The sequence below is a fragment of the Monodon monoceros genome, unplaced genomic scaffold, assembly GCF_005190385.1.
Source record: "Monodon monoceros isolate NGI ecotype Baffin Bay Population unplaced genomic scaffold, NGI_Narwhal_1 Super_Scaffold_8, whole genome shotgun sequence".
Lineage (NCBI taxonomy): Eukaryota > Metazoa > Chordata > Mammalia > Artiodactyla > Monodontidae > Monodon > Monodon monoceros.
In genome coordinates, this window is record NW_021703785.1 from 1,135,696 (window position 1) to 1,147,191 (window position 11,496).

The 11,496-nt window shown below is 44.4% G+C and overlaps 1 protein-coding gene across 1 annotated transcript in view; it reads left to right on the forward strand.

Moving 5' to 3' along the window:
• TUBGCP3 (tubulin gamma complex associated protein 3) overlaps nucleotides 1-11,496 on the forward strand; it is a 61,218-nt gene that overhangs the window by 26,025 nt on the left and 23,697 nt on the right. The window contains exons 12-14 of the mRNA XM_029210235.1: nucleotides 6,650-6,760; nucleotides 7,097-7,205; nucleotides 10,038-10,227. Of these exons, the coding sequence (XP_029066068.1) occupies nucleotides 6,650-6,760; nucleotides 7,097-7,205; nucleotides 10,038-10,227 (410 nt within the window). The remainder of the gene's footprint in view (nucleotides 1-6,649; nucleotides 6,761-7,096; nucleotides 7,206-10,037; nucleotides 10,228-11,496) is intronic.

The following is an 11,496-nucleotide window of genomic DNA, read 5'->3' on the forward strand; positions in this document are numbered from 1 at the left end:
GCATGAGCTCTAGGGCATGTGGGCTTCAGTAGTTGTGTCACATGGGCTCAGTAGTTGTGGCTCACGGGCTTAGTTGCTCTGCGGCACGTGGGATCTTCCCGGACCAGGGCTTGCACCCGTGTCCCCTGCGTTGGCAGGTGGATTCTTAACCACTGCGCCACCAGGGAAGACTGGACTTTTCTTTTAATTATTAAAAAGATATGATCCTTTAGTCCAGTGGTGCAGGGATTAGTATCCAGCTTTTATTTTGTTTATCTTGTATTAGGATGAAGTGCAAAGGCAGGCAAGACTAGAGCCCTGTAAGAATTTACAGATGTCCTCTGGATAGACATTTTTCCGAAGAAGACATACAGATGACCAACAGGCACATGGAAGGATGCTCAACATCACTAATTATTAGAGAAATGCAAATCAAAACCACAGTGAAATATCACCTCACACCTGTCAGAAATGGCCATCATCAAAAAGACAAGAAATAACAAACGTTGGCGAGGACGTGGAGGAAAGGGAGCCCCGTGCACTGTTGCTGGGAGTGTGAATTGGTGCAGCCACTGTGGAGGGCTCTCAAAATAATTAACAATAGAACTAGCATAGGAGCCAGCAATTCCGTTCCTGGGTATATACCTGAAAAAACGTAAACACTGAATTGAAAAGATACATGCACCCCGATGTTCATAGCAGCATTATTTCCATTTGCCAAGATATGGAAGCAACCTAAGTGTCCATCAACAGATGAATTAATAAAGAAGATGAGGTACATATACACACAATGGAACACGACTCCACCATAAAAAGAATGGAATTTTGCCACTTGCAACAACGTGGATGGACTTGGAGGGCATTATGCCAAGTGAGATAAGTCAGAGAAAGACAAATACTGTATGCTATCACTAATATGTGGAACTTAAAAAATACAACAAACTAGTGAATGTAACAAAAGAGAAGCAGACTCAGATGTAGAGAACAAACTAGTGGTTACAAGTGGGGAGAGGGAAGGGGGAGGGGCAAGATAGAAGTGGACGATTAAGAGGTACAAATGGTCATGTATAAAACAAGCTACAAGGATATACTGTACAGCACAGGGACTATAGCCGGTATTTTATAATAAGTGTAAACAGACTTTTAATCATTGTGAATCAATATGTTGTACACCTGAACTTATATAATAATGTACATCAACTATACCTCAGGTAAAAAAAAAGATTTTACAGATGCACTGAATGATTAGTGTAGAAAGTACTTCCAGTGTTAGGGGAGAAGTTTCAAATTATTTTTGGTTCTTACAGAGTAGTACTGTAAAAGAAAACCAAAGTTTTTCATTTTGCTCCAATGACTATCTAGGGAAACTCTATCATGAGACATTTAGTGGCTCACGTGGGTTCTCCCCTGTAAACCGAGAGAGGTAAACGAATTATGCCAGTGTGTTCAAGGTAAGGACATGATAGCTCAGTGCTAATTTGTTTTATAAAGGATTGGGGCCTTCAACTAGGAACGGGAAAATAAGGGAAAAGTTAAAAGTCAGCACTCTTGCTTTCAAAATTAGAAAGATTTCAGACAGCAATCAAATGTTAGCTGAAATGCTCTGCTGAGGCTCCCAAACCTGCATCCTTGGATCGGAAGGTCGGTGCACCAACTAGAGAGAATGCAGGGGCTGCTTTTTGGACTATCTCTGTGGACGCCTTCAGCCCTCTCCTTATTTTGTTCCGCTTACACTTTTGCTGGGAATTACTGGATTTAAAGGTTGACCGTGTACCTGTCTTACGCTTCGGCACTTTCACGCCCGCCCCTGAAAGCTGTCGTCTGCCAGGCTGCCTGGTCAGCTCCAGGGCCTTCCCCTGGTCCAGAGCCTCCGGCTTCTCTCCGCGTGGCCAGAGGCGGGTCTCTTGGTGGCAGCCTGCCTGTTGACCCGTTGAAGTTGGGGTCCTTTGTGGTCTGAATGAATGGATCTGGTCTTAGAAGATAAGTCGCTTGCTGAGGAAATTACCCTCTTTATTTCTGTTCTTAGCAGGAAGACCTTGGCGTTCGTCCAGCACTTCATGAGAAATCATGGTTCAATTATGCTTTATATTTTCCCTCACTTCTTTCTGTGTTTGACATAGTGGTGAAAATTAAAGAACCTTGAGTGGAAAGTGCATCAGTAAAATAAAAGCATATTGCAATTATATTCTGACCTTGATTCTTTTCCTCCGTAGCTATATTTTTCGCAAGATTAATTATATTCTAAAGTATGCCCACGTCTCTCGGTGTTTGCTTCTAGATGTTTGCCAGTAGGGTGATTGAGTGCTACTTTGCCCTCAGATGAAGTGATGCTTTCGTAACTTCTAAAGATGTCTGAATGCCTGAGTCCTTTATCTTTTAAATTAAATTTTCTTATTGTTCATACTGATAAAAATCCAGCTGTACTCCAACTATCAGGATAAATTAGTGTGTTGTCTGTAGAAACTAGCTCTTCTGTTTAAGTGAATAACAGATAAATAACAATTTATATGCAGTTAATCTAATCTGTTGAATGGCAAGCCGCAGAGCGGACACTGTGGTGACTGGGTAACCTCTTAGATTGTTCATGGTGAGCTTGTGACACTTCAGTTTCTATCAGGGCTGATTTGAGTTTATGTTAAAGTGGTGATAGCCTCATTATAATAGTACTGAAAGCAGTCGTTAGTTATGTGTTTAAAATTAGAAAGGGAATATAAAAACTAAAGAAAGGAATATCAATAAATACTTTCATAATTTAAATTGATATCTAAAGATAAGAATATGAGTTGGAAATAAATGTAGCAATCTCATCCTCATGATCATAAAAATGTTGGCATTTGTTCAGATGCCTACTTAAAGGAAACTGGCTGTATTTGATCCTAGATGGCTTGATACCATCTAGGATCAAATACAAGGATCAAATATAAGACCTTAACATCATTAGAAATTTTGTTTCCTTAAATAATTACCCTTGGGAGTAGATTTCTGTGAACAGGAAAAAAAAATCTTTTTTAGTTGATCGCCTTGGGAAAACAGTGTTTCTAAAAAAATTCTTAACTTGTACCATATGTTCACTCATTGGCTTGAATTACTCAGTTCTTTTGAACAGTATTTTTTTCTGATTTAAAAATGTGCAGTTAAAACATTTTTGAGTATGTAAACACAGAGGGGAAAATTAAAATTTATTGAATCTCATCATGAACCTATAACCTCTGTTAATATTTTTGTATATCCCTTTTTTACAGTGTATTCTTATATATTTTTATGTGTGTGTATATCATACCACGCATAGTATTTTGTAACCTCTTTTTTTAAAAAATAAATTTATTTATTTTTGGCTGCGTTGGGTCTTCGTTGCTGTGCACGGGCTTTCTCTAGTTGCTGCGAGCGGGGGCTACTCTTCGTTGCAGTGCGTGGGCTTCTCATTGCGGTGGCTTCTCTTGTTGCGGAGCATGGGCTCTAGGCACGTGGGCTTCAGTAGTTGTGGCACGTGGGCTCAGTAGTTGTGGCTTGCGGTCTCTAGAGTGCAGGCTTGGTAGTTGTGGCACATGGGCTTAGTTGCTCCGCGGCATGTGGGATCTTCCGGACCAGGGCTCAAACCTGTGTCCCCTGCATTGGCAGGCGGATTCTTAACCACTGCACCACCAGGGAAGTCCTGTAACCTCTATTTTTATTTGAAGTAAATAAAGGAAATAATTTCGTGCCATTAAACCTTATTCATCTATACCAAGACTTCTTAAAATGTGATCTCTGAAACTCCTGAATAGCACATAAAACTGTGTGTTTTGTGGATATAAGCACTTTTTTCCTGGAAAGAAAATTTGTAGTTTTCATCAGATTCTCAGAATGGCTTCTGATAGTTAACAAACTCCATTTTAATTAATTAATTAATTTTTTTCCAGCCATGGCACGTGGCTTGCGGGATCTTAGTTCCCCGACTAGGGATTGAGCCCAGGCCACGCAGTGAAAGTGCTGAGTCCTAACCACTGGACTGCCAGGGAATTCCCATACTTCATTTTTAATGAATGACTACATGATAATATTCTGTAATTCATTTTTACACATTTAGTGTGTATTAGAACTATGTTGTGCCCCCAAATACTTTATTCCGGTAACGCAAGGATAATGTTTCACTCAAAGTTTCTTCATCTGTATTCACAAACGAAGGTGGTCTGTAGTTTCCATTTGGGGCATTATTTTTATCAGGATTAGCTCGTGTTAAACGAGATTCATTAAATAAACAGGTACCGCACATTCTTCTGTGGTCTAGAATAATATAAGAAAGATACCTTTTTTTACAGTTTAGTAGGCCCCATGTCTTAGTGATAGCAGTTTACATTTCTGATTTCTTCTACAGATACTGCTCTTTTTAGAGTCTTCTCTCTCCCTCCCTCCTCTGTTTCTCAAGCCCCTTCCTTAGGTTTATTTTGGTTATTTACTTTTTGTTAGGAAACTATTAATTTTGTATTGCTATATATTTGCTAAAAATATTTTTAAAATTCTTTAAATCCATTTTATATCTGCAGACACACCTTTGTAGCCAGGGTTGTGTGTTATTCACCAATTGGTGATTTGGAATTTACGTAAAAACCAACAAAAAGGCGTTTAGGTATGTTAGGACTTCAGTGGATCTTACAGTCCAGTGGGAGGACCGAGCTTCCATGTGTAACGTGGCCATTGCTGCATCTCAGACATCCAGCTGCTGACTTAAAGTACTTCCAAGTACTCAGGCTGTGGTCCAAATGCCATTTCTCCCTAAAAGGGACTGGGGCTCCTTGGAGAAGCAGCTGGTTCTAGGTCGAGGGAGAAATGAACGCTTAGGAACCTAGAGCCTGGATTAGGCCAGCAGCAGGGAAGGCACCTCGCGTGGAGTCTGAAGGATGCAGCGTCAGCTCAAGGCACTCCGCCCTCCCAGGATGGGCAACGGGACGCCGGGAGGGATAGTAACTGAGATGGATCGAAGCACCAGAGGCGCTCCAGTCCATCTAACTAGTTGCCGTGGACGGTGTACACATCCTATCAGACACTCCTCAGCGTCTCTTGGTGGAGTCAGTTTTTCCCCTTTTAATCTTTCGATGTAAGTGACTGTAATGATCGCTCCTGGTGAGGACGCTAGCTCAGAGGAAAGGGTGCTGGCCTGGCCAGTAAAGAGAAAATGCAGCCCAGAAGGAAACAGACCCCAGTGTCTACTGTGTGCAGGGATGGAAGATCTAAGGAACGAAAACAGAGCAGCAGGAATACAGCTGTCCCTCGGTATCCATGGGGCATTGTTTCCAGGACCCTCGCAGATAAATGTTTGCAGGTGCTCAGGTCCCTTGTGTAAGATGGTGTGGTGCCCACCCTACCCGCATCCCTGGGTTCTGCATCCGTGGATGCACCCAACCGTGGATACAGAGGGCCCAGCGTGCTTACTAAAATAGTGGAGAATATTTCCATAATCTAGGATGGGGAGCTCTTAGGAAGACAGGAGACCCAGAAGCCATAAAGGAAGACGGTCACCAATATGACCCAGAAAGAAAAAGACAAAACATGGAGCAGACCATAAACAGTGGCAGATCATTAATTTGGAAACATTTGTAATTCTTAATGATTCACAAATGGTCACTCTCTCTTATATAACAAAGAGCCTCTGTGTATTGGTAAGAAAAAGACAGTAGAACGATGGGATGAAGATATAAAAAGACAATTCACAGGAGAAAATCATGTGGTAATCAGCATTATGAAAATGGGCCCAACTTCCTTTGTTGTCAGTGAAAGAACAGTACAAGCAACCATGATTTTGCCTGATTGGCAAAATTCAAACCGAGCAAGGATGCAGAAATGTAGAGCTTCCTGTGGTGGGAGGGTCAGTTGACAGGGCCGTTTGGAAGGGAGATCTGGCATTGTTTATAAAAATTAGAAATTACTTTGACTCAGCAGTTCTGCCATCAGAGATCGAGTTTATAGAAATAAAAGCACAAGTCTGTTAGGACTATGACTGAAAAAGGAGAGTGGCCTCAGTGTAGTAGCAAACGAGCTGGAAACCATAGCAGCTTAGTTTTCTCCTTAACACCCGTGCCCTTTTGGATGTCAGGAAACAGGCCGGTGGGCGGGGCTCGGGAAGGGGAGGAAGTGAACAGGGGAAGCTTCTGAGCGCGGTGGTTCTCGGGGAGGGCGCCACGCGAAGGTCGCTTCCTGCAGTGCTGCAGGTGGACCTGGGGCCTCTGCAGGCGGTGCACAGCGGCAGGAGGAGACGCTGCTGATTGGTGGAAGGAGGAGAGGAAGACTCTGAATTGGCTTGAATTGAATATTCAAACAGGCCCAGAGGCTTGTGTGCCTTTCCTGAGGTGGTGGGAGGAGTCCGTGTGGATTAGGCAGGCCTCACACTCAGACCCATGATGTACACAATAGAGGCTGTGACTGATATTGCACTTACAGGGACGACCACATGTCTTTAAGAAAAAGCTTATCTTATTTTCACTATATTTTGGTTTTAAAAAGTGGGGAATAAGTGATTCCATTTAGAGGGATCTATCAAAACGCCTCTTAAAATAAGATTTATTGTATAAATGGTAAGTCTCCCAATATCTGGAGAATTTTGCTCCCTAGAATTACTTATTTCTTGATGTTGCTGTTAGCTGATATTTCGCCATAAATATCACTTTTTAATGTTTCACTGCCTCTTTCCTTTCAGTTTTTCGTAGCATCAGATCCAACAGTGAAGACAGACCGGCTGTGGCACGACAAGTACACCCTGAGGAAATCAATGATCCCATCCTTCATGACGATGGACCAGTCCAGGAAGGTAGGGTGGGACTGCTGTGACTGTGATGTGCTAATGCTGTATTTACCTGCATCCGGTGACAAAACCAGTCTTCAGTTACACACAGTTTAGTGGCATTTTAGGATTTACATTCTTGAGGTGAAGTATATGTTAATTGACTGCCTCAACGCATTAATATGTGTTTGTTAATAACAATTTTTTCAGTTCCTGGAATTCACTTGATACTATCCCAGATGTTCTTATTATTTAGTTTTTAATCAATAGAATAATTTGTTGCTTATGAATATTTGTAGTGCTTGGATATTTGATCGTTTTAATTTTGAATAAAGGTAACTAGAATATTTTCCTTTTTTTTAGGTCCTTTTGATAGGAAAATCAATAAATTTCCTGCACCAGGTTTGTCATGACCAGACGCCCACTACAAAGATGATAGCTGTGACCAAGTCTGCAGAATCACCCCAGGACGGTATGATGACGATGATGGTGGTGATAGGGATGGTGGTGATAATGTGATGGCACGATGGTGGTGATGATGGTGGTGGTGGTGATAGTGGTGATGTCGGGGTGACGTTGGTGATGGTGCTGGTGACAGTGCTATATATTGCTTGAAGTATGTTTCGTTCAATAGGACTGACAGATTTTCTGAATTATTATCCGAGATACCTTAATACACAGTGTGATACATATAAAATATCTATTACTGTGTAAATTTTGAATTTCCTTTCTTATACAGTTAAACAATAACTAGGTGTAGCTATTTTACTCTCCTTGGTAGCTTGTGTTACTTTTTTTATGATGCAGTGACAGTATGCCAAAGTAAGGAAATAAAGGAAACACTTGCTAATGACCTCAGAGGCTTGTTGAGAAATCAGCGCGGATTCCCAGCGTTTATGTATTCACAGTGCCGCACCGCGTTAACCGCTCTGGTTTTCCCTCATTTACTACTGTCCTCTCTGCCATTTCCCCCACTTGCTGCCTGCCCCATCCTCAGTAATTTCATGTATTCTCTGTGTGGCTGACTTACACGGACAGCTGTCGGGTCTTGGCTACATTTGTTACTTATACTGTTGTCTTGACTCATTCAAGTTTATTTTGTGAGGCATTGTGGTAGCTATAGGGGAGATGGTATGAATTCACCATGATGATGCTTTTCATGAACTGTGATCTAGGAATGGAGATTGAACGTACAAAAAAGTGAAATAATAAGTAGTAAATGGTAGAAAGTGATATATGAAATGAGGTGTACAGATAACGTGCTGGAAGCACAGAGTGCAGTACTGCCAGCTGTAGGCACTGTGCCATTTGGTATATACAGGTCTCCAGAGCTTATGCCTCTTGTATAATCAAAACTTGGTACCCTTGGACCTTCACCGTCCTGTTTCCCCCTCTCCACCGTCCCTGGCAGCCACCATTCTACGCTCTGATTCTATGAGTGACTATTTTAGATTCCACCTGTAAGTGAGATCATAACAGTATTTCTTTTCTCTGTCTGGCTTACTTCACTCAGCATGATGTCATCCAGGTCCATCCACGTTGTCACCAATGGCAGAAGTACCTTCTTTTTTCAGGCTGAATTATGTTCCATTGGATATGTACACTGTATCTTCTTTATCCATTCATATGTCCGTGGACACTTTGGTTGTTGCCATGTCTTGGCTTTTGTCAGTAATGCTGCAGTGAACACGGAGTGCAGAGATTCCTTTGAGATCCTGACTTCATTTCCTTTTTGGATGTGAATTGCTGGGTCGTATGGTAGTTCTGTTCTTAATTTTTTGGGGAACCGCCGTACTGTTCTCCACAGTGGCTGCGTCAGTTTACATTCCCACTGACGTTGCACTGGGGCTTCCTTCTCCCCATGCCCTCATCGACACTTGTGATTTCTTGACTTTTCGATGGTGGCCCTTCTGAGAGGCCTGAGGTGCGGCGTCTCACTGTGGTTTTGATTTGCGCTTCCCTGATGATTAGTGATGTTGAGCACCTTCTTGTGTTCCTTTTGGCCCAGCTTGATTTTCAGCATCTGAGAGGACTCACTAGGGGAGATTCCAGAATGTGCTGGAGTTGTACTGAAAATCCAGAGCAAGGTCAGGGCTGACGGGAGATGTGGTTGCAGCTGTGTCGCCATGCGGTTAAGGCCAGGGCTCCAGGGCTCCAGAGCGAGGCGGCGGCTGCAGCCGCGGGCCACACACGTCTCCCTCTCACCCCTCTGGCTCCCCGTCTCAGGTGTGTTTGACACGCACTATTCTGCGTAAACTTTTTAGGGGTTCAGAGATGCCAGGTTAGTTCTTAGAATATGGAGGTCCCCGTACAGAACTTTTGGAAACACCTGTGCTGAAGAGGTAGAAGAAACAGGAAGAGGCAGGTGAAGAGTTGTTTTGATGCCTTTCGACGCTTCCCTAATGGCCGGAGAAGATAGCACTTAGGGAGGACGAGTGCCGTGCCCTGCCTGCTGTGGAGACCCGCGGGGGAGGCCAGCACCACCGAGCGCCCAGCGCCCAGCACGTGGCGGGTGTGCAGGAGGCCGCTGGGCCTCAGTCGGCGACTCTTGCCCCCTCCACTGCTACCCTCTGTGGAGGAAGGTTGTTTTGGCTGTCAGTACCGCTGGGAGGATGGGAGATGCGGACTCGGGAGGACTGCTGGTAATGATACAAAAAGCAGTGGGAAAAGTCACATTTATATTTCTCATATGTGAAAAATTTTGGAAATTTAAAAGTGAGCCTAGAGAGTTAAGGGTAAATGTTTTCCTGTGGGAGCATATGGAACAGAGACTGGTGCGCAGGCTCTGGGTCGTGTGTCTTCTGACAGGCGCTTTGGCTGCCGTTGGTTGGCATCAGACCTTTTCTTTGGCGTGAAAACCCTTCATGAATCAAACACTGGTACAGTAAGAACACTTCCGGGGGGAGATATTGACATTTTAAAAATGACGTAGATCAACAGAAATGTATGTTGCCCCTACCCCTACCCCATCCCCGCAATATGACCGTGGTCAGCTCGGCGCCTGGCGTCCTCACATTACTGCACCATCAGACCTCCGCTTCTACAGAAAACTACGTTTTCCTCACTGTGGACACCTTAGTTCCTCCGCAGTAATGTATAATTAGAATAGCAGCAGTACTAAAATAGGTTTTTCTTAATGGGACCGTTATTCTGAAGAACAAACAAGCCCTCCTGACCACGCCCTCGGCCTGTCAGCGAGGCTGTGAGCGGGTGTAGAGTGACTTCTGTGTGTGTGAGTCTCATTCCTCCTTTGTACAATGCAGATTATGTACGTATGTGTACTTTTCCCTTTTGTTCTTTACAGCTGCAGATTTTTTCACAGATTTGGAAAATGCATTTCAGGGGAAAATTGACGCGGCTTATTTTGAGACCAGCAAGTACCTACTGGATGTTCTGAATAAGAAGTACAGCCTGCTGGACCACATGCAGGCCATGCGGCGGTACTTGCTGCTCGGTCAAGGAGACTTTATCAGGCACTTAATGGATTTGCTCAAGTAAGAAGGCTCTTGAGGGTTTTTTTTTTGTAGATGTGCAGTAGATTTCAGCATGATAAAGAGCTTTACAGTTTCTCTTTAAAAGAATAAGCGACATTAGAGGAAATGTGTTGAATTCTCACAGAACGTTGGGAAGATGAAATCCGAGGAGAGAAAATTGTCGCGTCATCAAGCCGATGTCCCTTTAGTTCTGCTTGTCCTTTGCTTCGCTCGCGGGGCTCGTGCGCTTCTTGAGCACTGGCACCGACCAGCAGGGGTATGAGGGGTGCGTGGTGTGGTCGGTTAGCTTAGCTTCAGTTTGAGAGTAGTCTGAGAAATAAAATGTAGGTTTTAAAATGGAACTTTTTCTTCCATGTTTTTAGTTTACATTATTTCTTGCTAAAAAAACCAAAAAACAAAACAACTTCATGGAGCAAATACAACTGCTCCTTCCATTTAGTTCCATGACGTTCCTCCTGGCACCGTCCCTTCTAGAAGGAAGTGTGTGTCCCTCCTTCCTGCCGTAGAGACAGGAGGGCCGGCTCTGTAGCAGACAGCCGGGCCCCGGGCAGCCGAGGGTGGGCACAGCGTGGACTCGGGCGCCTAGGACTGGACATGTGGCTTCTTGGCGCTGCCTTTGGGACACTTCAGTCATGCCTGTGTGAGTCCAGCAGTGTCTCAGGCCTTTGGTCCCCAGACTCCATGTGTGTCGGAATCCCCTCCAGGGATTGTTGGACTGGATGGCTGGGCCTGCCCGCAGAGCCCGGCTCCGTGGCTCTGGGCTGGAGCCAGGACGGTGCGTCCCTAAGAGGGTCCCGGCCGAGGGGAAGCTGCCGGCATGGGGACTGCACTTGAGAAGCTGCTTCAGCCACGGAAACTCCGTAGTTCTACCTCTAACCAGAAGGCCGTCTTCAGTACGAAAGATGATTGAGTTTTGGGGGCACACATAGCAAGCAGGCTCAGGGGTAACCTTGTTTGAGGAATTAGCTCATGAAAGAGTTGATGATCTGCTGAACATGAATTTTTGGTGGTTATACTTCCTGAAGGAGCCTTTCTGCTGTCTGTAAGGAAGGGGGTCACTGGTGACTTAGGTACCGGTCCCAGGGCAGCACCTGTGGGGAGTGGGTGGAGATGAGTTTTTAGGGGGAGATGTCCTTTCAGTGGCCCAGGGGGTGGGGGCCAAGTGTGCAGGTTTGGGGTGGGGGAGAGCAGGTGTTTCGTGAACGTTTAGGCGCCATGGCCGTGTTGCAGACCGCAGCATTTAGCCGCTTACCCGTGTTTGTTGCAGAC